General features: G+C 39.9%; 1 protein-coding gene across 2 annotated transcripts in view; it reads left to right on the top strand.

Annotated features, from left to right (window-relative positions):
- Positions 1-23977, top strand: part of jbug (filamin-type immunoglobulin domains fbug) — a 171876-nt gene that overhangs the window by 136717 nt on the left and 11182 nt on the right. For both annotated transcript variants that reach the window (XM_075891036.1, XM_075891039.1), the window contains 21 exons: positions 1196-1333; positions 1571-1744; positions 3070-3219; positions 3805-3888; positions 4316-4453; positions 4888-5055; positions 5528-5674; positions 9090-9173; positions 10279-10416; positions 11487-11660; positions 13036-13182; positions 14030-14113; positions 14470-14607; positions 14864-15037; positions 15920-16105; positions 17255-17479; positions 20149-20322; positions 21282-21434; positions 21922-22005; positions 22743-22886; positions 23773-23952. In XM_075891036.1, coding sequence (XP_075747151.1) covers positions 1196-1333; positions 1571-1744; positions 3070-3219; positions 3805-3888; positions 4316-4453; positions 4888-5055; positions 5528-5674; positions 9090-9173; positions 10279-10416; positions 11487-11660; positions 13036-13182; positions 14030-14113; positions 14470-14607; positions 14864-15037; positions 15920-16105; positions 17255-17479; positions 20149-20322; positions 21282-21434; positions 21922-22005; positions 22743-22886; positions 23773-23952 — 3084 coding nt within the window. The remainder of the gene's footprint in view (positions 1-1195; positions 1334-1570; positions 1745-3069; positions 3220-3804; positions 3889-4315; positions 4454-4887; positions 5056-5527; positions 5675-9089; positions 9174-10278; positions 10417-11486; positions 11661-13035; positions 13183-14029; positions 14114-14469; positions 14608-14863; positions 15038-15919; positions 16106-17254; positions 17480-20148; positions 20323-21281; positions 21435-21921; positions 22006-22742; positions 22887-23772; positions 23953-23977) is intronic.

The following is a 23977-nucleotide window of genomic DNA, read 5'->3' as shown; positions in this document are numbered from 1 at the left end:
GCGGTTCTTTTTTTCCATGAATCAAACATAAATGAACAAGCAGTATTTTATTCATCTTTGATGTACAGAAGGTTCTTTATTTAGTGCAGTGATTACTAGTGATTAATTGTAGGCGGTTCGTCTGATGTCATCGGGATCATTTTGAATATGTCCTACTGCGGCGCTTGTGTTCTTGAGCATTTACCTTAATTTCTCGGTAAGTGGTGCACTGTTGTTGATAATATTGTCGTTTCGGATGTTGTCATACATTGAGGTTTCACTCTGATGTAAATTGTTACTTGCCTTTAGTGTCCCTTTAAAGGGACACTAAAGGCAAATGTTAAGTCGATGTTCATTGCTGAAATAGCTGTCCAGGAACCTCGTAAAGCTACTTTTGTGCCAAGGAGGTGCTTATTCTGAAATAAAGTCCCATTTTAGTGGTTCACATAGCGTTAGCAACTTTCACGTCAATGTTATCGTGCGGCACATTGCCCGGCTTTACTGCGCAGCTGCTGACACTAGTAGCAGCTAGCAGAGCAAAAGTAGCAGGATCCACAGTGGCAACAACGACGATGAAACACTTTCTTGTCATGGCCTCCAAGATGGCAGATTCTTGGCTCAACTGGGCCCTACTAGATGGCATGACCTGTCTAGTTTAACCAGGCAAAAATGAAACTTTTGAACCATTCGCAGCATTCCCCATAGTAACGTCCAGCGGTTCTCTTTTCCATGAATCAAACATTAATGAACAAGCAGCATTTTAGTACATCTCTTGATGCTTGTAAGCTGCATTATTTAGTGCAGCTAGTTGGATTACTGAAGATTAATTGTAGGTGGTTACTCTGACGTCATTGGGATCATTTTGGGAATGTCCCACTCCTGGAACATGTGTTTTCGCGTGTTCACCTTAATTTCTTGGTAAGTAGGGCCCTGCTGTTGATAACATTGTCGTTTTAGATATTGTCATACACTGGGAATTCACTCTGACATGAATTGTTATTTTACTTTAGTGTCCCTTTAAGGACAATGACAACAAAGGTCCCTATAGCTTTGTCTATTTGTGCATGGAACTTAACATTTTATGCAACTTGTTATTATACTGAAGCTAGTGTTTCAAACCCACTCTGTGCTTGGTGAATGAAAAAAGGCATGAGGTGGTTACTCTAGAATTAGCAGTATGGCTAAGCGATGCCATTACTTCTGTGCTGGCTTGCAGGCCCATACATGGTACAAGTGGAGCATGGTGGAAAGCTACTGGCAGGAATGCCTGCGACAGTAAAAGCTTACAATGCTCACAAGGTGGATGTGAGTGCCGTATCCCAAGGCACACTTGGAAAACCAGTCCAGTTTACAGGTGAGCATCTGAGCAAAAGTGCTCTCTTGCTTGTGGATGATGGCACTTGGTGTTAGTACAGTACACAAATACACTCTTTCGGTATGCACTAAGGCTAACCCAATTCAAATTATATTGCATTTGTAAAGGCATAGGAAGACTGGCGTGTTGGCCATGCCCTTCGGGCTGGCAACAATGAATGTTGCTCGGTTGAATTTCATGTGCACAGCATTCTTCCGTCATGCAACCTCTTTACAGTTGATGTGGGGTGTGCTGGTGAAGGCAACCTTGCCATCTCGGTGACCTCCCGCAATCGTGATGTCCCCACTGTGGTTCACCCCATGGGTGGGGCCAAGTTTGCTGTTTCCTTTGTGCCTAATGATGGATCTGACCACATCATCAGCATCAGCTTCAACAAGGAACCTGTGCCAGGTACAGACAACTTTTTTTTCTTTCCTTTTCATGACAGCATATCACCGAACCAATTTTTTTTCCCAGTGAAGCTGTATACCTTTCGTTTGTCAGAACATTTCGCAGTGTAAATACAAAATGCCAGGTTAAACTGCCTTCAAACCACTAACGGACGCTCGTGTGCTTCTCGGCTAGCAAGCGTACGTGATCCTTGCATTTTCACCTCAAATGCCAAGGAAAGGCATTCAGAGGGATGTACAGGCAAGCTGATGATTGCGTTTGCTGTGGACTTGTGCACAACTGCAACATCAAAACTGAACTTTTACCTTTGGTAATTTAAGGGCCTTTTAACAATTCAAGCCAAATGGCACATCTTCCTTTGCAATCAGGCATACATAGAGCTCAGTATTCACTTCAGTAAAGAAAATCACAGAACAAGAATCAAAACTGCATGATAAATATTAAGGCACCTGTGAACAGTGGGACACCCTTCCCATGCGTTTCCTATAAAGATTAGGTTGCAGCTACTATGCCCTTCACATCGGGGTTTTTAGTGACATTGTAAGCCTAACTTCTCCCTAAATTTTCTGTTTTCTTATATATAAGAAAGACCCATCTAGCTACTCATTCAGTTCGTTCTAAATGAGCAGACCATGAAAATTAAAGACACCAAAAAAACAGCACGAGTGCAATGCTTGATGAAAGGAACAAATTTTTCTTGCTGAAAATGGTTGTAGGACCAATTACTGTCTACAGCACTGACCACAAAGCGATTATCACTACTGTTACTCTAATGTAATAATAAAACATACCCCCACTTCCAGCATGTGTGGTGTTTGATACAGCTTCACTGGACGTTCATGTTTGCAGTGCCAGATAGCGGCCAATTTTTATGCTCTTTGGATTGGGTCTTTTTTGCTCTTAATTTCATGCACTGGTGTACAGTCTGACATTAGCTCAATAAAAAAAATTTCTTGTCATTTCAAGTCAAGCATCCTCTCATGTGTGTCCGTGTGTGTCTTACACAGCAAGCAATTTACAGCTAGCAATTTAATGTGGGAAATTATCTTCAAAAGCAAAAGTAAATAAGAATAAAAGAATAATGCATGATGGAAAAACTTTGCCATCCTGATAATAACAATAACGAAACTTATAAATGCTGAAACCTATGAATGCTAATTTGAAATTATTAATGCATTTATGCAAGTTCGCATATGTGACTCGATCATATCCTTTGTGTATAGTTATTATCTTTCTTTGGTTAGAAAGTAGTGATTACATTTGCAAATTACCCGCGTTCACAAAATAAATGTAATATAAACTACAAGTACACTTATCTTCTGTAGGAAGTCCCTTCAAGGTAAAAGTTCTTGATGGTGGAAAGATCACAGCAATGGACGTCTCCACATTAGCTGCTGCTTCGGTGAACAAAGTGGTTGGCTTTGTCGTCCAGAATGCTGCAGGAAGAGAGCAGGATCTAACTGTGAAAGTTGAAGGCAAGTGATGTTTGAAATATTGCCACTTTTTTCCTAGTTGAGATGAATTAAGCTACACTGGTTTTTGTGCTTTTTTTGTTTTTAGTAGTTTGTTTCAAATGCAAGCATGCTTATTGGCTAGTCGGTGTACGTGAATTGCGCATGAGGATAATGCATCCTTTGATTTGTGTTCTGCTTTGCCCTCTGATAATTGATGGCAGTAATCGGGAAGTTTTTCTAGCTTCTGTGTTTTGGAGGTTCTTTCGTATATGTCGAGAACACTCTCATGCAGTTTGTTGGAATTTTGCCCTCTCAGAAAAGCAGTGGCCTTTGATTGAAGCCGATGACTCGGGTTTGGAAGTACCGACTCCTTTCGACACATCTGTACATTACTTCACAGACACTGTTTTTCAAAGCCACTTGCCATTAGGGTGTCAGCTATACGAGAGGTGCACACTTGAGCGTTTTCTTTTGCTGTGAACCATAGCATACACCAATTGCTTGGTAGCCTCTGCAAACCTAAGAGAACTTCAAGGAACTTTGTGTGGCTCAAGAGGCCTCCGGTACGAAAAGCTGCATACTTTTGACCAGTGCTCATGCGTGCAGGCCCCGACAGTTCTCCACTGCCTTGTTCGCTCAAGGATGCTGGAGACAGAAACATCAAGGTTGAATTCTCACCCACCAAGGCTGGTAAGCGTTCATGTGTCAATTTTCAGCTGCTCTGTATTGTCACTTGAAATGGTAGCATACCCTATTTTTAATGAACAGGGTTTTGTTCGTTTACTAGCTCTGTAACTGTGTGATTGTCTGTACACTGGGCAAGACTTATAGGGGAAAATTTGAAAGGACAAGGAAAGTTCAAGTGTATATGCGGGAGTAGCGAGAAGGTCAACTAAGGTAGCACGACGGACTTTTTAGTGGGTCACACTGCCATTGGCATAGCACATCCAAGATGGGGCGAAGAACTTGTGTCTGTAAGGCTCTGTATCGCTCTTAGTCCTGTAACTAAAGTAAACCATGTTGTTCTAAATGCTTTTTTAAAGAACACTGAATTGAGGATGCACGCTTCACTGCTTGGTAAAATTGATGGAACTACATCAATGGTTTTCTATGGCAGGGGAGCACAAGATCCACGTGTCCCACCAAGGATCTCCAATCACTGGCAGCCCATTCGTCTGCAAAGTCTTTGACGCTCATCAAATCAAAGTTCGTGATGTGCCCAGAGGATTTGTAGGGAAACCTGTCACTTTCCTTGGTAAGTGCAATCAGCTTGTGTGAAGGTATTACACTCAAACCTCAATATAATGAACCTGGATATAACGAAATATTGGTTATAATAAAGTAAATGAAAAATAGTCTTGTAATATATATATAGTGTTATAATGTATATTTAAGGCGAATTTTCAGATGTAGTGAACTTATTTTTTTGTAAAATGCATATTTGTTATGATGAGGTCCGAATGTATTATTATTTATTAGCTTTTGTAAAACAGGTTTATCACCTTAGCTGCTACATGTGTATAAAGTTTGAGCAGAATGAATGTCTTGAGAGGAATTTACTAGTGCCCATGCTCGCCTTTTTACAGTAATCATGACTTGCTGTTCTCTGAACACATGACCTCTGCGGAGGGTCCAGCTTTATTTGTTTTGACCTCACTCTTGTTCTTATGTACCACGTTGACTCTGCAGTGGAAACGGCTCATGCGGGTCCCGGAAATCTTGAGGTCATGGTGAACAATGGCCGAGTCCCCACTACTCCCCAGGCTCAGTCACCCACACAGTATGCCATTACATTTACTCCCACTGATGACCGGCCACATGCTATTGATGTCCGCTTCAATGGAGACCATGTGCCAGGTATGCTTTTTTGCACTATTCTTTTCTGGATAGTCTATTTTTGTCTTCATAATGTGGATAAGTTGGTATTACTGGGATTACCTCAGTATTGCAATGAGCTAGGTAGCATATGCTGTTTGCCCATTGTACCCACTGTTTGCACATTGTATATATTGTGCTCATCATTTGATTGTACAGCAGCATGTGAAATGTTGAATATGTTCATACATTTTGATAACATTATGGTCAAAATTTATTGACTGTGAAATGCACAGGTAGAATCCTTCCAGCATCTATGCAAATTACTCAGTCAGCTGGGTGCTTGATTCATACATGTAGGTTTCACAACTAGTCACCTCATCTAACATATGATCAGATGTCTGACATTACTCTATCCTTGACAGAGAGAGTTTCATGTTTATCGATGGCCGCATAGGTCGGCAGTAAACTGGTCTAAGCTGATGACAAGTTATATCTAATATGTGACTTGTAGGCAGCCCATTCGAGTGCCAAGTGGCGGATTTGTCCAAAGTAAAGGTTGTTGGAGAGGGTGTCGAACGAGTGGCTATCAACCGGCCTGCTGCATTTGTTGTCGACACCCATGGACAAGATGTCGGGCAATTATCGGCTTCAGTAATGGGTAAGCATTTTGAGGCTTGGTGGCTATCCTAAGCACAAAACTTGTTAGTTTTACACATTTTTATGATTTAAGTGCACAGTGTGTCATATGCACATTGCTGTTGAATAAATGTTTTCAGTCCTACTTCATTAATGAACTGCAAGTATTGTCTGCAGAACTTAGTTTATCGCTAACTGTTCATAGTCAGTGTGCTAGTCTATCTACCTACAATCTAGCCCAATCACGCACTTTTTATTTTGCAGCCTTCATTGCTGGATGCAAACGCAGCATATGACAAGCATCTTTCACACAGTTACTCATAGATTTAATGCACACCTGTCAATCTAGACATCTGATGAAATAAATTGACTTCTATGGTCCTTTTATGCTTACTCTATAGAAATTTTGTTATTAATATGTCCTAGTTGATAAAGGAAAACTAAATGAGACTGCTAAGTTTTAATGATAAATAAAGGTTCTGGACCAGGAGATAAGGTGGTCATGCACTAAGTGTGGAGGATAAGCATCCTGTAAAACCTCATGAAAGTTATAAAGCAGGCATTGTTGCGATATTCACATTCTTCGTCTAGCGCACTGCTATGTCACAGACCATGGCCATGCTTCACTGAATGTTATGAACAAATAACTACATTTTAGTAAACTTCATTTTTTTTTTATGGAATGGAAAATAAGTACCCAAGGCTTCAAGATTACCACAAAATTTGTGATAATACACTCGAGGCAATTTGCTGTCTTAGTGCTAAATCATGTTTATTTATTGTTGCCAATGGGCTTTCTTTCTTTTCGATCAAGATAATCCTCAGGAAATTGAAAAATACTAATCGATCAGAATTGGCAGTTTTGCGTTTATTCAAGCTACAGGTAAAAAACAATGGTAACATAACTATCATTGAGCCTGCATGACAAATTATGCTCATGCATTAGGTCTTTATACAAAAAAGAAAGTGTCGAAATGTGAACAAGAATCCAGCGAACTGTGGGCACTTAGCGTTACCAATTTTTTTTTTAACTGAATTTTAATATAAGTCCTCCTTAAGTTAGCCACTTTATAGCACTTCCCGCAGAAAATAAATGCACATAGAAGTGGTTGCAGAAAACAGAAGGCTTTGTCACTGCACATGCATACACACCCAAAAATTGCAAAATGCATATTGGAATAACCAAGTCTACGTATGAACCTTACCTGCATAACAATATATTCTGGGTACTAAAGTAAAGGTATCTTCTACGTAAGACAAACTTCTGATATTACCCAAAGTTTCAATTCCTAATGTCATTTATGCACTCTAAATGTGCTTTGTTATTTTAAATGCTGTGAGAAGAAAATTAGGCCAGAGTTAAATTATGTTTTCAATTTCTTGTCGTCCCATCACTGCTCTGAAAAAAAAAAAAAAAAGAAGAGTTTAGATTTGTCTTATTCACATTCCGTAGAGTTGTAATGCTGTTTAGTGTTCTTTTCCTCTGTACAGGGCTTTATAAAATAAACTATGTACAATATTAATAACTGTTGCTAGCAAACATTACTAGAATGCCCCTATGTTATAAAAGTGGGCTGGTGGACAGGCTGTGCGTTATTAGAATGCTCTGGTGCACACAAATGCAGGCACGCACGGAAGGTCGCATAGCTTGCTCACATTATATTTTAATCCTTTTCAATTCACTGCACACGCTAAGCTCTATGTCGGGCCACCAACAAAACCCTATACAAACAGGAACTTCTGCATCCAGAAACTCGGAAGCTGTTCAAGCAGTATCTAAAAATGTAATAGGAAAATGAAGAAAAGAAATGATGAGAGATGCGAGAGTCGGATAAAATGAGTTTGCTCAAGAGAACTGCAAACACTACGCTGGATCTGGAATGAGCCAGGCAGAACTCTCATGGCGCCTTGAAAGGGGTTCCGTCTCTTCTGCTTGAGGGGATCAGAGGAACGCGCCGCTTACGCTTACGTGTGTGGCGTGTGCGCAGGGGAGGTGGGATCACTCTTGCGTTTCGACACGCTTCTCGATCACCTTGCTGCCACACGTTGCACCCTTCCTCCTCTACCTGCAATTGTGTGTGCGCTCTTGCGCGACCGACCTAGGCTGACTCCCTCCCTCCCTTCCTCCTCCTTTCTTCTTCCTGCACTTCTGGGAGCTACTGTCTTGTTGTCCTTTTCTTTTCTCACCCTCGTCCATTATGCTGCTTCTTTTGCTTTTGTTTTCTTCCCAGACTGTATTTTTTTCTTTAATGCCCCTTCGTAGTCAGTGCTTTACTCCTTATGCCATTCTTCCTTCTATCTTTCGTTTTTCTTATTTTTCACATTGGTGGCCTCACCTCAGCTATTGTTCTTCCTTCCACACTCTTCTCATTCTAGAATACGCTTTTACTACCTCTTTTTTTTTTTTCTTTCTAAACACCCCTTTCTTTTTCCCTCACCTCTACATTCTCGATGTGAGTTGGTGTCCGCTTGGTAGCACTGTTTACCTTTCCGTGAGCGTGTCCTCGCGTAGTGGTTGGCTGCTCTCAGAAGGGGAGGGTTCCTGCAGCCGTATTGTACCCAGTCCTGTTGGTACGAGCCAAGAGGTAGGCTGTGCTGCTCCCCGGAACCGTGCGAGACATCTGTCTGTGTGCTCTCTGTTCAGCGACTCGTGTTGTTCTGTATTGTTTCCTCCTCTCCTTTCTTTTGTCTTGCTTGTCAGTGCTCACTTGCATACCTCATTGTCAGCAGCATGCATTAAGACAGGTGAGAGTACCCTTTCACTTTGCCGATTGCCCATCTGCTCGGGCTTTTGAGTCACGGGTCTCAGCAGTCATGTACCTGTGCAGACACTCCTCTGTAACTGTCACACTGTAATGCATCTTCCAAACTTCGTTAATTATTTGTGCCCTTGCTGGTTCATACAAGCAGAGTTGTTCTGTATAGTGAATGTCTGCATTTTCAGCTTGTAGGCCACTTAGAGTAGCAAATGGTTTTCAGCATATGCAGGTCACTCATGTTCATATTTGCATTTGCTTTCTCAAGTTTTAGAGCATGATGAATATTTTTACTTGTTGCTTCTATAAGTGTTTAGGCAATGTCACTGTTTTGTTCATTATGCTTCGTTAATATGCCTGCGAGAATTTGACTTATGCCTAGGATATGAAAATCATTTGTCTGTTTTCTTCAGTTAGTTTTTCACCATACTATTGAACTTCGGTCATCATAAAATAACATGATCTAGCACATTTCTACACTTTTAGCTCACTTAATTTATTGGCGTAGCATTTTGTTACTTGTGATTCTTTGGTCTATTGCCTAGCACAGGAGGTGTGAATGGAAGGGTTTGTGTCTTAGCTAATAGTGTGAATGAATGAGTTATCTGATTAACAAAGGGTCATGTGTATAGAGCACATACTTTGACCATGAATTTCCCACTTGTCACTTTTCTTTGAAAGGTCCCAACCAAGTTTCACTGAAGACTCACGTGACAGGGAATCATCACAGTGGTTATCGTGTTGAGTACACCCCAACAGAAGTTGGTGAGTTTTCCAAGCGGCCAAAATTTTACCCTCTACCGTAAAATGCGGAGCAAGTGCATTCACGTACGGTGAAAGATAATACCAGACTCAGGGGGAGGACTCTTACTCAATACCGGATCGGTCACTACTACTTTTTTGGCACTTATTTCAGATATCCCGCAAAAGGGAGGGAGGCGCTTGCTCGGGATTTTACGGTATATAAATATGTAAAAAATGACATGTCACTATCATGCGCTAGCTTTAAAAAAATGCGAAAAAAAAAGTTTGGAGGAGCTGTAACTACTATACTTGGTGACAACCTAAGAAGGTCATTATTCCTGCATATGCTATGACTGTTCTGTGTGTTCTGTTTAGGGATGGAAGTTTTTGCTTTGCCAATGTGAACGCTATGCTTCATGTAAAATAACAGGCTGTTACTTTCATCTAAGGTGTTGTCCTTGGCTGAGTATTGATATCAGAACATTCTCTGAAATTAGCCTGTACATTCAAGTTTTTGGCTCAAAAGCAGAGGCACACAGTATGGTAAAATTAAGTGCCTTAAACGCGCATAAGCTCCCACCATCATTTAACAAGCAAACGTATTTGCCCAATGCACCTACATGAATCCTTTTTTGATTTGACCCAGTATTCTAGTGAAACAGCTGTTTTTTTTATTTAATGGGTTGTCAAGTAGTAGCATGCTCTATTACAGGTATGATACATTAGCAGCAATATATTAGTTTTTCAGCTGCTCTTGAAAGGCTTTACATGATATTTGGAAAATGCTGCACGTTCATTACCTAACCATTATCCAATGAACTTTTCCTCTCTCTCTCTGTGTGTCTATGAACTACAATGACAACTTCTTTTGGCAAGGTGCAATCTAGGTGTTGGCTAGCTATATTTAGGTTCCATATTATTTGAGTGACAGAAAACTATTGTCTTCCTATGAAAATTGTGTTGTACTTTCGCAAAAAACAACAACATTAGCAAAAGTAGTGTGTACATTCTCAGCGATCTTGTAGTGTGTACATTGTAGTGTGTACATCAGAATGTAGTGTGTACATAATAAGCAAAAGTAGTGTGTACATTCTCAGCAATGCTATTTTGCTATGACTTTTCTCAGGGGACCATACTATAGAGCTTGAGCTGGGTGGCCACTCCCTACCGGGAAGCCCTTTCATGAGCAAGGTCTATGATGCCTCCAAAGTACGCGTGGCTGACATTGGAACTGGAGTTGTTGGACGACCTGTCTACTTCACCAGTGAGTCTTCATAAAATTATTTTTATAAGTGAATAGCTGCTATCCAATTCGTTACACTCTAGTTTTTAGTTTCTGTCCATGCTTAACTAATTTCACTACAAGCACAGCATTGACAAACATTGTATCACAATTTGACCGTTTTCATTGCACGACCTAAATTTTTTTGCAAGCAGTCTAAATGAAAAGGCTCTTTGTACCAAACACCTCTTTCGATGCAGCATACAAAATATAGTTGTAAAGTTCTTGTCTGCTGAATGGTAGATAGTTCCTTGGAGGTTGCATTGTAATATTATTCGACAGTTTTTAAAGCATTATTGCTTTGTGTCACTTACATAAGGCCGACATTATTCAACTGTGCTGTTCTCTTGATACACTCATAAATCAATAAAATAAACTCGTCAGGGCATTTTTTTATGTTGAAGCAAAAATTAACCCAAATCAATGTTGTAGTACAGTACTAGGCATGTAGGCACCATTGTATGTGCACTTGTGAGAATAACTTGTGAATGTTCTGAGTACCACATAAACCTATTTAAATATAAATATAGTGACATTCATACCTTGCAGAATTTTATAGGGTACATATTGTGTATAACTATATGCAGTTGCAGCCAAAGGCATCAGCTCTGTTCATAGTCAACCAACTCGGCTTAATGTGGGTTAGTGCTTCCAGAACAGTGCAACTATCTTGAGTTATTTTTTTTAAATAAATGACTGTATGTCAAAAATAGTATTTCAGAAATTCTGATTTGAGGTTCTTAGAAAATTTGCAGCCCGCCATGGTGGCCTAGTGATTATGGTGCTTGGCTGCTGGTCACAGGATTGAATCCCAGCTGTGGCAGCCTCAAATTTAATAGAGGTGAAAGTGCTTGAAGCCCATGTGCATAGATTTAGGTGCACATTGAAACACTTCCTGTGGTCAAAATTTATGAAGCCTTCTCTTATGGCATCTCTCATAATCGTATCATGATTTACGTAAGTTAAACCCCAACAATTATTGTTAAAGAAAACCGACAGTCTCATTTGCAAGACATGTCATTGTGTTTATCAATCGTGTGTGCTTGTTGCAGTTGATGCCAGCCAAGCAGGAGCTGGAAATTTGGAGATTATTGTGTCAGTCGGTGGCCGCAATGTGCCCAACTACGTCCAATCTGAAGGCAATGCCAAGTTCCGGGTCAACTTCAAGCCAAGTGAACCCCTGACACACACCCTTAGTGTAAAGTTCAATGGAGAACCCGTTCCAGGTCAGATCAAGTAAAAGCTGCTATTATTTGTACAAACCTTTATAATTTATGATATTCCTTTTTTTATTTTGCCAGAACTGCCTGGTTGTATATTGTACTCATCATATATTGTACACTTGGATTCAATGCATTATTGTTTTTCTTTTTCGTGTATGTATTGCTAGACGGTTCAAGCTGCTACTAATCCTTGTTTTATTTATTTGTAACCATCTCTGAGGGTCCCATTGCAGTTTACTACTTTGGGACCTAGTCTGTATATTTTATGTCCTGTAACAATCCTCTCTTCATAATACAGATTGATTTACTGATTTATTTATTTATTTATTTATTTATTTATTTATTTATTTATTTATTGAAGGAACCTTAGTTCACTGAATCACTGCTTGCTTCCATTTAAAGGATTAGCATGAAGTTGCATAGTTTCTGAACACATTAAATAGTAGAGGCACTATGCTTGATTCACCATTACCAAACTTCCTATTGGACCTTGCTTTACTCGCAAAGATGTGTCTATGCTTTGTTAGCAAAACTCTATGTATAATCTCATTCTTTGGAAACGCTGTGGAGGCAATACTTCGTGCGCATACTGTAGAGTTAAATGTGATTGTGGCATTCTGTATATACATTAAAATCCCCCCCACCCCCACAGACCACACGATGACCCTCAGACCACACGATGACCCTCATTTTTTTTTTTTCTCGGTACTTTCTTTGTGTGTTAGATCGTCATTACGGTATTTTTTTTTTTTTGTCGCGGTGCTTCCTTGTTTGATTTTTTGATTCCTTGTTTGATTTGTCGCGGTGCTTCCTTTTTTTTTTTAGATATTGTGTAAGCGTTGTCATTCACACGTTGTTCTCGAGTGTTGTACGCATGTACTGAATGTGATTTGTTTTTCACGTTTCAATTGTATTTTTTGTCTTCTAAACCCACTCCCCTCTATAATGCTGTATGCCCTGAGGGTACAATAAATAAATAAATAAATAAATAAATCTGTATGTTTTCATAGCTACAACATAAGTCTAGCCTTTTTGCTAGACAGATGGCTGGCAGTTTCATTGCAATCACCTTGTTGCATTTTCTGGCTGCAAAGTTTACTTCTTGTAGTCTGCTGAAAAAAAAACTATTATGGGAGTTACACTTTACAAATAAAAATAACTGTCAATACAAGAAATTAGTTTCACTAACAAATTCCTCATCAGAAATAACAACTTGGAGAACACCCATTCGATTGTAGTACATGAGTCCAGGTGCTTTCACAAGAGATTAGGTGAAGTCTTACTGTCTGACTTCATTTTTCTTGGCTTGCACCTACATCCATTTATCCACTGGTATTCAGGATGCGCATGCTTTTCCGCTTATTTTTTCTTTTTTCAGGAAGCCCTTTCTTCGTTAAGGTTAGTGACAGCAACCAGTCAATGGTGAGCGGGGCGTCACTGAGAACATCCTCAATTGCACGGCCAGCCAAGTTCACCATCGACTCCAAGGGCTCTGAGAGTACCGACTGCAAAGTCACAGCTGTGGGTAAGGAGCCATTTGGTATCTCAACCTTGCGCTGCCCGGTGCCTTGAATTAGTGACGCAATCGAGTATGGTCGTACACCTTGAAGCTTAGTGTGCGATCCTAACTTGGCAAAAATGAAACTCAGTATGCAGACGAAACAATGATCAGTTCTTTAAGAGAATAGAAAAGAATAGAAAAGAAGGAGGATTAGAACATTAAAGATGTAAAAGCAACAGTATAAAAAAACAAAATTGGAGGAAACTCTATTTCTTGACTTAGTTGTCAAGGTGTCCGCCTACACGTTGGCGTTATGCAGGTGTATGTTAGATTCAACTTGTGTTTCATTGCGCTCTCAAAGCAGATCTCAGAAGCCATGTCGAAAGAAGCATGTGGTTGGAATTTGCTCCGCCAGGTGCCGCAACAATCTCAACTGCCCAGAAGAAAACTGTGTGTTCTTTCAACGAATGCATTCAATTTAATTCTCATTAATTATCCTGACAATAGGTTAACCCTTAGCTTAAGTAGACTTATGCTCTGATATGATATATCCAATATGGCTCTTAACTTGAACCAGAACCATCGATTTTTAGAAGTCTTATTATGACTATTTGGGAAACAAGAGTGTCATTCAGTCCTCGTGCCACACACAAAAAAAAAAAGTTGTGCTGGCATGCTTTGTGGTCATTCTTGTCTTTATGCTTTCTTTTGCTAGTTAAAATTAGGTCGAACTTTGCCTTTGGCATGTATTTATTTTTTGTAGTTGCTCTCTACAAACTTATAGTAGTAAAAAGCTAACTTAGGCACTCAAATTCTGTGATGATTGTTTGCATGGTTAAACATCTGGGTTTGACTTCCAACACATCTGTAGGTCCATCAGGCAAAAAGGTTCCCGTAACTGTGACAAGAACTTCAACCACGACCTTTGAAGCAGAATTCCATCCAACTGAAGTTGGCAAGTATCTTTCTTTAACTTTGATATCTTGACCCTAACTTGCACGACTTTTGAAGGTGCTCGTGTTATGATAGACTCAAATGTCATTATAACAGATTTGCATCTTACGTGAAAATAAGTGCATTATATCCAAAAATTTGTTGTAAAATTTTATTCCTGACAATATATCTAATGTTAGGCTATTTCTCATTTATTTCATAATAACCGATATTTTGATATATCTGGATTCGTTATGTCAAGGTTTGAGTGTACCAATTCGTTATGTCAAGGTTTGAGTGTACCAATCCAAAAAGCAATTAAATCATTTCCTGTATTATTACCTTATGGCACATGCACAAATTTTTTGTTTGTTTCAGGCCCAAACCAAGTTAATGTTGTATTAGATGGAACACCAGTTCCTGGAAGTCCTTTCACATGCAACGTTTATGATGTCAGCAAAGTTAGAGTCACGGGGCTCAATCCTGGAGTTGTCAACAAGCCTGTTACCTTTCAAGGTATGTATGCAAGCAAATATGTGGCCTAATTTTAAAATATTTTGCCTATACACATTGTTGTTCCTGCCTTCTATCATGGGTTCATGTGACCGTCAGTGAATGCCTCTCAATGTGAGGGGTAAAACTAGAAGTCTCGAATTCACAAAAAACTGTTTATTAAATTAAAGTTCACTTTGTCCATTTTTGCTCTCTGGCATTGCCAACGTCAACCGAAAGAAACATGGATGATGTATACCTGTTATTTTTTGTTTTGTAGTGGATGCATTACAAGCTGGTAATGGCACACTGGAGTTGGTTGTTCGGACACGCAAGTCCTCAGTCTGTGCCGAGTTTGCCATGAAGAGCCATGGAATATATGAAGTTACCTTCGTGCCCACAGAAAAAACACCCCATTATGTCAACATCACCTTCAATGAAGAAGACATCCCAGGTATGTTCAAATAAAAGTTCACTTCCGCTCTTCCTAACATATTGCTGACATGCAGTGTTAGAACACTGTTTTGTGTAATAATTTTGAAGTAGTAGTAAAGTATTAGAAAAAAATATCATTTCTGTTGAAACTTGTAATCTCTAAATGTATATTAGTACATACATGGCATACCTAAGTATGCATTTGATTACTATGTTGTACTGTAATTATTTTGCATGATGTTGTACTTTTTTTTATGCAGGCTTTACTGGTGGCATAGTTGCATATCTAAATGTTGCACTTCACAAGCCTTAGCTTACCTGACTCTAGTCCTTCATATTTGGGTGCACGTTAAAGAACCCCAGGTGGTTAAAATTTCCGGAGTCCTCCACTACAGCGTCTCTCATAATCATATGGTGGTTTTGGGACGTTAAACCCCACAAATCAATCAAATCAATCAATCTAGTCCTTTAAATAATTTAAGATAATATCTTTTTAATTCCTGATGGCTGCACTTCTTGCATAAAGTAAAGTTTGGATCATCTTAGCTGTTCAACTCTACGTTATCACTAAACAGAGTTTAGAGTTTTATCGGTTCTTAGTGTTTCAGTGCTCACATGTGGCCTCGTGTTTCGTAGTACTTCTACCAAGTGTTCTTATTAATTTTAGAAACATTGCTAAACACTGTAAAAATTTTCCTACCGATTGCAAAAAAAGAATGTAATGACTAAAGGTAATGACTAAATTGTTTCAATGAGTGGCATTGGAATTCACTAAACTGTAGGAAGCCCAAAAAAAGCTAAAGAAAAAAAAAGACACTTTGCAAGCCACAGTTTTACACTCATGCATTGCTGAATGTTCATAATGCTGCCAGGTCCCTTGACTTGTTTCTTTCACTCACAGGTAACCCATTCAAGATAGAAATTAGGGACAGTCAGGCAGCCATTGAAGCCAAGGCAGCTCCTAGAACAAGTTCTTCCGCTGTGGTTGCGCGTGGAGACGGTCTCAAGCAAGGACTTGTTGGATCTGCCAACTACTTTGAGGTTGATACAAATGGTGTTGGCGGAGACGTCGATATCAAGGTCACTGGTAAGAAATCTGGCACGAATTGGCCTCCTATTACTCACTGTTTTCAAGCTGTTCGTTTCATATAATGCTTATTTAGTCATATGCCAGTTTTCATCATGAATCATTTGAGACCTTATTATACTTAGAGTATCTCACATGTTTTATTATATACCTTAAACTGCAGTCATTTAATAGGAATAAAGAATGGTAGCGATGGAAATGTAACACGTACATAGTCTTTGCTTCTTCTTGAACCCCAAAGACACTGCTAGTGAGAAAAACAAAAAAACTTTCCGGTGCTACGTAGCTAAAACTTAGTCCTCTAGCATTTCTACATTGCTTTATTGCTGGAATTCGTTTCTACTTTGTTTGATAGATAAGGCACCTTTGCACAGAAAGTTGACGTTCAACAAATTCTTGTGCTGATCATCTTCTGTTTTGAACTATGAGATCAGTACAGTGGCATTCATTAAAGCTTTAAAGTAACACAGTCATACGATTAAAACATCAACTGAATCACTCACTGGTTAAGTTTTGACATATTTGTAAGAAAATTTATGCCTAGAATTACGTTCATATTATGATTTATAGAATAATGCTCACATATTGCAATATGTTCGGCCTATATATGCATAGTCCCATTTGGAAAGCAAGCACTACTATTATATTTTTCTTGGTGCCTCTCACGTTTAGGATTTGAGTCATGCAGAATGTATAGTTATTTAGATAACCTGTGTTGTATTTACAGTCTTTTAAAACACTGAGACTTTTGTGACAGAAATGCAGTGAACTATAGTTTAAATATTTGATCTGCATTAAAGTAGCCTGTAGTCTTATCTGGGTTCATTTGAAGAAGCCGTGCTGAATTCAGTTTTGTCTTCTTTGTGTGTCGTCAGACCATCTCTAATTTTTCTCCCATTAACGTGTTCTATTACCTTACAGTTAAAACTTGTGATCTGTCTATTGAATGTACTTCAATGAAGATGTGAAAATTATGTTGCATTTTTATTATTTTTATATTTTTATTACTCTTTCTACTATGGTTATGTAAAATATGGTGCATGGAACTGCAAGTTATTGCTATTCTTTGGCTTAGCTATATCTGATTTGTCTTTTTTGGAGTTAATCTTTTGTGTGAAGCTAGGTCAGACAGATTTCATTTGTTTCCAGGTCCATCGGAGGCTCACCAAGTGCGAACCAACGTGCTGAAGTTGGAGAACAACATCTTCCGTGCGGAGTATCACACACGTGACGTAGGTCTCTACAGGATAGAAGTGCTGCACAATGGCATTCCAATCTCTGGAAAGCCATTTGTCGTGGAAGTGGTTGACCCAAGCCGTGTCAAGGTCGTTGACATTGAAGATGGCATTGTCGGCCGTTCGCAGACTTTCAGAGGTAAATAGTATCATCTTCTCAGACAACTTATCATGGCATCTGCCTTCTCACGCACATAATTTCTCATGTATATCCCGCACTCTCAATAAAAGTTCGCAGAAAATTTTGTAAAAATTATTCCCAGAGTTTTGAAAAGCTAGGTTCCTTGCATAGCTGTGAGGCCTTGCCATGAAGCCATCTTTACAATTAAGCCCCGAATTTAATATAGATTTTGTGCAGATGACGTGTGAGTAAATACATCTCATTGGGTAGCTGCGCAGTGCAACTGAGCATGAAAAAATTGGCCTTTGGTACTCTATGATATTAAAGTTTATTATGCAGAAAGGGATATTCGTGTAGAATAGACAAATTCTCGTGCCCCGCCACGGTGGTCTAGTGGCTAAGGTACTCGGCTGCTGACCCGCAGGTCGCGGGTTCAAATCCCGGCTGTGGCAGCTGCATTTCCGATGGAGGCGGAAATGTTGTAGGCCCGTGTACTCAGATTTGGGTGCACGTTAAAGAACCCCAGGTGGTCAAAATTTCCGGAGCCCTCCACTACGGCGTCTCTCATAATCAAATAGTGGTTTTGAGACGTTAAACCCCACAAATCAATCAATCAGACAAATTCTCGATTGCCTCCTAGTGCGTGTTCATTTTCAGTGCCTCTTTTAGGACTGAAAACTGAAACATTGTAGTGAAGCTGAATTTATAGTTGCACACTGTGGGGTCTCGATGTGGAGAGCGCCACGCTCTTGGAGTGAACGGACACAGCAGACGCGGTTGAACCAAGCCAAGCAACACACATTTATTTAACTACCTTTAGAACGACGATATCGAATTGTTATAACATCAGTTGGGATCAACACGCTAAAGCAGCCTTACACAAAATTACATAACACTCAACAACATAACAAACACAATAACACTCCCAAGGCGTCATCGCCAATGCTTGACTTACCACGAGGGCCTCCGGCGTGCAACCCGCGGTTCCGCGCGCCGGGGACTCACGCTTGAGACAACCATTCGCGGCAACCGCCACCCGCCAAAGAGACACGCTCAACGCTCTTGTGCCGCCACAAAGGCCTGCCACCAGAGGTCACCTTTGGCGCTCGATCTAACCATGATGATGATAGTGGTGGCCAATGCTCGCAAACACGCCACCTACCGCTCAATAGTTGTGACCTCGAAATACGGCTTCTGTGCGAGACACGTGCACCACGCGGAGCACACAGGGGGTGTCAGCACACCCACAACACAGAGAATACAAAAAAAATGCCGATTCATGTTTTCACCTCATTTAGCTAGTGCAGCTTTGCGATGCTGTGCTAGTCTACAGCCTACAACAAAGCCCTGAATAATTGCATTTTCGAGGTGATGCTTTGTCTTTGACAGATATTTTAATGATCTCAAAGAGGATATGTATTGTGACGTGTTCTGTCTTAACGCGATAGCGTTAAGGAGCTCAAATCACAGAAAACCTGCCACCGGCATCTGCCCCATCGGTTGTGAGCGAAATATTGTCTGTGCATCTGTGACCGAAAAATCAAGTTACCGAGACAGCCGTGGGAGGCCGCTACTTGTCCACGGGTGTGCGCGCGATCACACTGAAAAAGCCGCGCATTTGAAGAAAAAAAAAGTGCTCAAGGCCACGAGGCGTAGTAGTTTCTTTGCCCTGCCACCCCTCCCTGCTTAGCTTCTAGAGCTTTCGTCAGGACGAGAGAAGAGATAATGCAATTGTAGCATGCGACAAACCTTTGTAACTCCACTCGCACTGGACGGATTCGTAAAATTTTTGTGGCATTGAATTTGTGAGGCAATAAACTCTTCTTGTGAATTCATTTCATGGTTACTTGAAAAAGTGTTTCAGGGCCCTTTTAACGCATTTTCTTCAATAGGAGTCACGATAAAAACGAGCCCATTCGGCGATAATAGCGTGTGCTGGTCAAATTTATTGTGTGCGTGTTTGTGTGTGTGCATGTGTATGTAACAAAACATATGAATAAGCATGCACTTAGCGGTTGAAGGGTGCACTAGGGGCCGAATTTCGCTATCGCGCTCAACTTAGGTGAAGCTTAAGGGTCCCCCAATTTTTTTTAAGCATTTCTACAGCTAAAGGAGTGCACTATAGCAAACAGTTAGGTTGGGTTGATTCTCAATACAGACCTATGCAGTATTGTGTACCTATTTCATACTCTTTCAATTAGTCATGCTTAATCATACTTTACTAATGATATACGTGGTTTCGGCTTTCATCTGCCCCTCCAAACCTCCCCATCATCTGATAGGTTTAATAATGTCGAGATGTAGACATTCAATGAATAAACAAAAATAAATTTGTTAACATTACTTGACGCATTAGCATTCTTTTTCATTCAGCACTGTTCCGTGTGACTGCTTTTTACAGTTATAATAGTGTCAACATTATTCTAGTCATGACATCTACTCATGCTAACATACAGTCGAACCCTTTCATAAGAGACACTGATATAATAGACAAATGGGTATAAGAGACACCAGTATGCCCACAGTAAAAAACGGGTTTATAGAAAAATGCATGCATGGTACCCTGTTTATAAGAAACATGTCCTATAAAATACAGGAATTGCTGCCTGAAGAATGCCTCTTATAAAGGGGCTTAACTGTAATATGTGTAAAATTATAACTTGTCATTTTCAATTCTTTCTGAACAGTTGACACCACGCGGGCTGGTCATGGGGCGCTCAATGTGGTGATCATGGCAGGAGGTCGGGAGGTTCGTAACACTATTCGGGAGGCCGGTCCTGGGGTCTTCAAGGTCTCCTACACACCGAAGTCGGATCTACCGCACAAGATTGATGTATACTACAATGGCCACCAAGCACCAGGTTACACCCCATTCAGTACTGTTTGTAATTGAAAATGAAGGATGTGGCAGGAAGATTGATATGTAGATTTAATGCCACACTTCCGTAGAAGTCTAAGGGTTCTGTTTCCAAATGTTTTCGTTAGGTTAAGGTAACATTATATCAGGTAGGTTATGTACGTAAGTGAAAAAACTTAGACTGCTAACAGCTGCATACAGCTTGTTCTTATTTTAGCATTGCTTTTGACTATGAGATGTCTTACTTGATACATTATGTCCAAGTGATATTGTGTAGTTATTTGTTCACTCAATGTAATTTAGCAGATTGAAAATGTTTACATTATAGGGAATAAAAAAACAGCCTGCCAGCAATTTGATAGTTGCAAAATGCTAGGGGCCTGTCTGCTGTGTGATGTAAGTGCGTTTTAAAGAAACCCAGGTCGATTGAAATTATCTTGAACCCTCCACTGTGGCATCTCTCATAGCCCGTGCGGGTTTAGGACATTAAACCACATAAACCAACCCACCTACGAAGAAACATAAATCTGCATGTAATAGTAGTAGGTAAGAAACACAAGTTTTCATTATTACTGCTGATAAATAACAAAAGGCCTGCCTTTGCATGACCTGGAATACAGTGAGCAGTTTTCTAATAATTACATCTGCTGATTATTTTAGTAAATAGAAACAATATTAGCAAAAGGAGAATGCATCTAAGGCCACTAAAAGATCAAGTGGAGTGCTGGGATTGGAAAATTCGCATATTGAACACAATTAGATCAGTGCAGGGGAAACCCACAAAAGACCTCAGTGTGTGTCAGTAGACCTAAAAAACATGACTGTTTGGTAAAGTCCGATCTCAATGTAAAGGCTCTTGAGTTATTATTTCTTCCTTCAGGCATGCCACTTTTAATGCAAATCGAGAGTTGATGCATAATTAATGTATATTAGACCTAATGCCTTTGTCAACTTTTCATGCAGGCTGCCCCCAGATTGTGGAAGTAAGAGACCCTGGCCACGCTATAATTGCCCATGGAGCTGGCCTCAAGGCTTGTGAACTGGGAAAGACCTCTAGCTTCATCATCGAAACTGGAGGCTATGGAGATGCGAAAGACTTCGATATTCTAGTATCTGGTTGGTGTACACTTTTCTCATGAATGTCACTCGTTTGCTTAGCTAGCATCAAATTCAAGAAGTTGGTGCTTATCTGGGAAATTTAAGTCAGATGCCTGAAAATCTGTCGCAGAGCTCATTTTTTGTACCAGAATTCCGCACATGGACACTCCACTCATTCCAGTCAAATAAAGAGGGGAGTGCTGTTATTCTCGCTGTAAAAAACAATGAGAAGAAACACAGAGTGATAATAGTACAGGTGCTTTTATAATTTTTTATATTTGCGTAGTTAAATTTTTGGTGGGTATTTTCTTAGACGTCTTATGATGTTCTTTTGTCTTATGAAGTTTGGGTGCAAGCTGTTGACATTTGTTTTTACATTTCTCAATACAGCTGTTCATTTCTTAAGAGTGTTTGGTAGATCGGGCATCCCAGGCTTGATAGCTATCTGTAGCATTTTATTATTAACATTGCTAAAGTCAGTCACATGTTTTTTTACATTTTCCAGCCCCAAATGGCTCACCCCTTCCAGTCAAGTGCTACCAGCAAAAGGATGGCAGCCTCCTAGTGGAATGGAATGCAAACGCTGCTGGTAATTTTTGACCCTCTATTTATCGTTTGTTAAGCTTTGGCTCAATTTAAGGTTAACAGTGAAAAAAAAAAACACTACTGCGGACAGAAAACAGACAAGACAAGTGCTTTATTTTTTTCACCATTTCTTTTTCTAATTGTTCTCTCAGCTATTTATATGAGCTTTCTTGTCAATAAAATTTTGATTAGACAGCGCTTGTTCCGCCTGTCTCCTGCCCTTGGCCGTGTTTGTTTTTCGCGCTGTTGACCTTATATATGCACAACCAACTTGCCAAGTCAGCTACTTTATTAAGTGACATTTGCGGCTCAATACACGTTCATTACTTCATATCCGCACGAGTAAAGGATTGCACTATATCTCAATGAGCTTGCTAGTCTGAAGAGTGGCTGCTGTGAGGATTGATGATTGATATCTGGGGTTTAACGTCCCAAAATCACCATATGATTATGAGAGACGCCGTAGTGGAGGGCTTCGTAAATTTCGACCACCTGGGGTTTTTTAACATGCTCCCAAATCTGAGCACACGGGCTTACAACATTTCCACCTCCATCGGAAATTCAGCCGCCTCAGCCGGGTTTTGATCCCACGACCTGCGGGTCAGCAACCGAGTATCTTAGCCACTAGACCACTGCGGCAGGGCGCTGCTGTGAGGCAATCAATGTTTTTACACAGGCAAAATAACCTAACATACAGAGCACATAACTTACCATTTGGCATGATGCTCAATGTTCATGCAGGAAGCCACAAGGTTGAAGTGCTTTACGAAGGAAGGCCCATCCCCGGCTCACCATTCCTTTGCCAGATCTTCGATGCAAGTCGAGTAATCCTCCAGAAAGTTCGCAGCACGACATTTGCTGTGAATGAAAAGATCTCATTTGCCTGTCAGTATTCATTTAGTTTCTATGTTTTTGCAAGCCTCAGTTGTTTGTAGAACTTGTAAATGCTCACATAGTTTAGGTTTATTTGTGTTAGAAGCAAAGAGCTCAATGAACATTAATATTAACTTTCATGAGCAGAATTTAAGCTGAACTCTTTTGAGCAAGCAAGGTGCTTTTCTATGTAGTACTACCATAGTAACCATTCAGGTAACAATATTTGGTCACTTTCTAAAACACAGAATGCTTCGAAAGGTATAGCATTACTGAATTACAAATGAACCTATTTGTATATATAGTAACCCTGCTGTTTTCTGAAAGAATAATATATCTTGTACACTCAAACATTGATATAAGAAACTTGGATACAATGAATTATTGGTTATAATAAAATCAGTGAAGAATAGTTTTGCCATAATTACTGTGTTGCATTTATAATGAATTTATGCATATAACGAAGTATTTTCATGACAGATGTGACTTTGTTATAATGAGGTCTGAGTGTATTCTGAAAAGCACGGGAGCAAACATTGCTTTAGTTTGTCAGGATGACTATCATAGAAGTTAAGGCAATAAAAGCAATAAAGTTGGGCACGTATGGACGCTGACTTTTGTGTGTTTATATGTAGTACCTGTCATGTGCACAAATAACTTAGATATCAATACACATGCACGTTCATAGATTTCTATAATATGAAAATATGAGATTGAAGTCAGTAAATTTGTTTGTTATTCATGATTTTAATGTGTTCATTACTATACCAATAAACTATGCCTTCTGATGCACATAACATGCAATAATCGCACGGAAAAGTAGTGCTATTCACTTAGTATATTTGCTGCTATATCTGAGCATGTGTTCATTGCAATCTGTGCTTTCCCCCTGTCGCAGTGAATCGTCGTGATGCTGGCTATTCCGAGCTTGACGTAACTGTAACCAGCCCCTTGGGCCGCCATCTACCCATAGAGGTGAAGGGAACGGCTGATGGGGATGGTGAGCTGATCGAGTTCACTCCAACTGTTCCTGGGAAATACCGCATCGCTATTACTTATGGTGGCATCGAAGTACCAGGTGAGCAAGAACAATTTGACAAAAA

The sequence above is a fragment of the Rhipicephalus microplus genome, chromosome 1 (genome assembly GCF_043290135.1).
Source record: "Rhipicephalus microplus isolate Deutch F79 chromosome 1, USDA_Rmic, whole genome shotgun sequence".
Taxonomy (NCBI): domain Eukaryota; kingdom Metazoa; phylum Arthropoda; class Arachnida; order Ixodida; family Ixodidae; genus Rhipicephalus; species Rhipicephalus microplus.
This window is presented reverse-complemented; position numbering and strand designations above follow the sequence as displayed.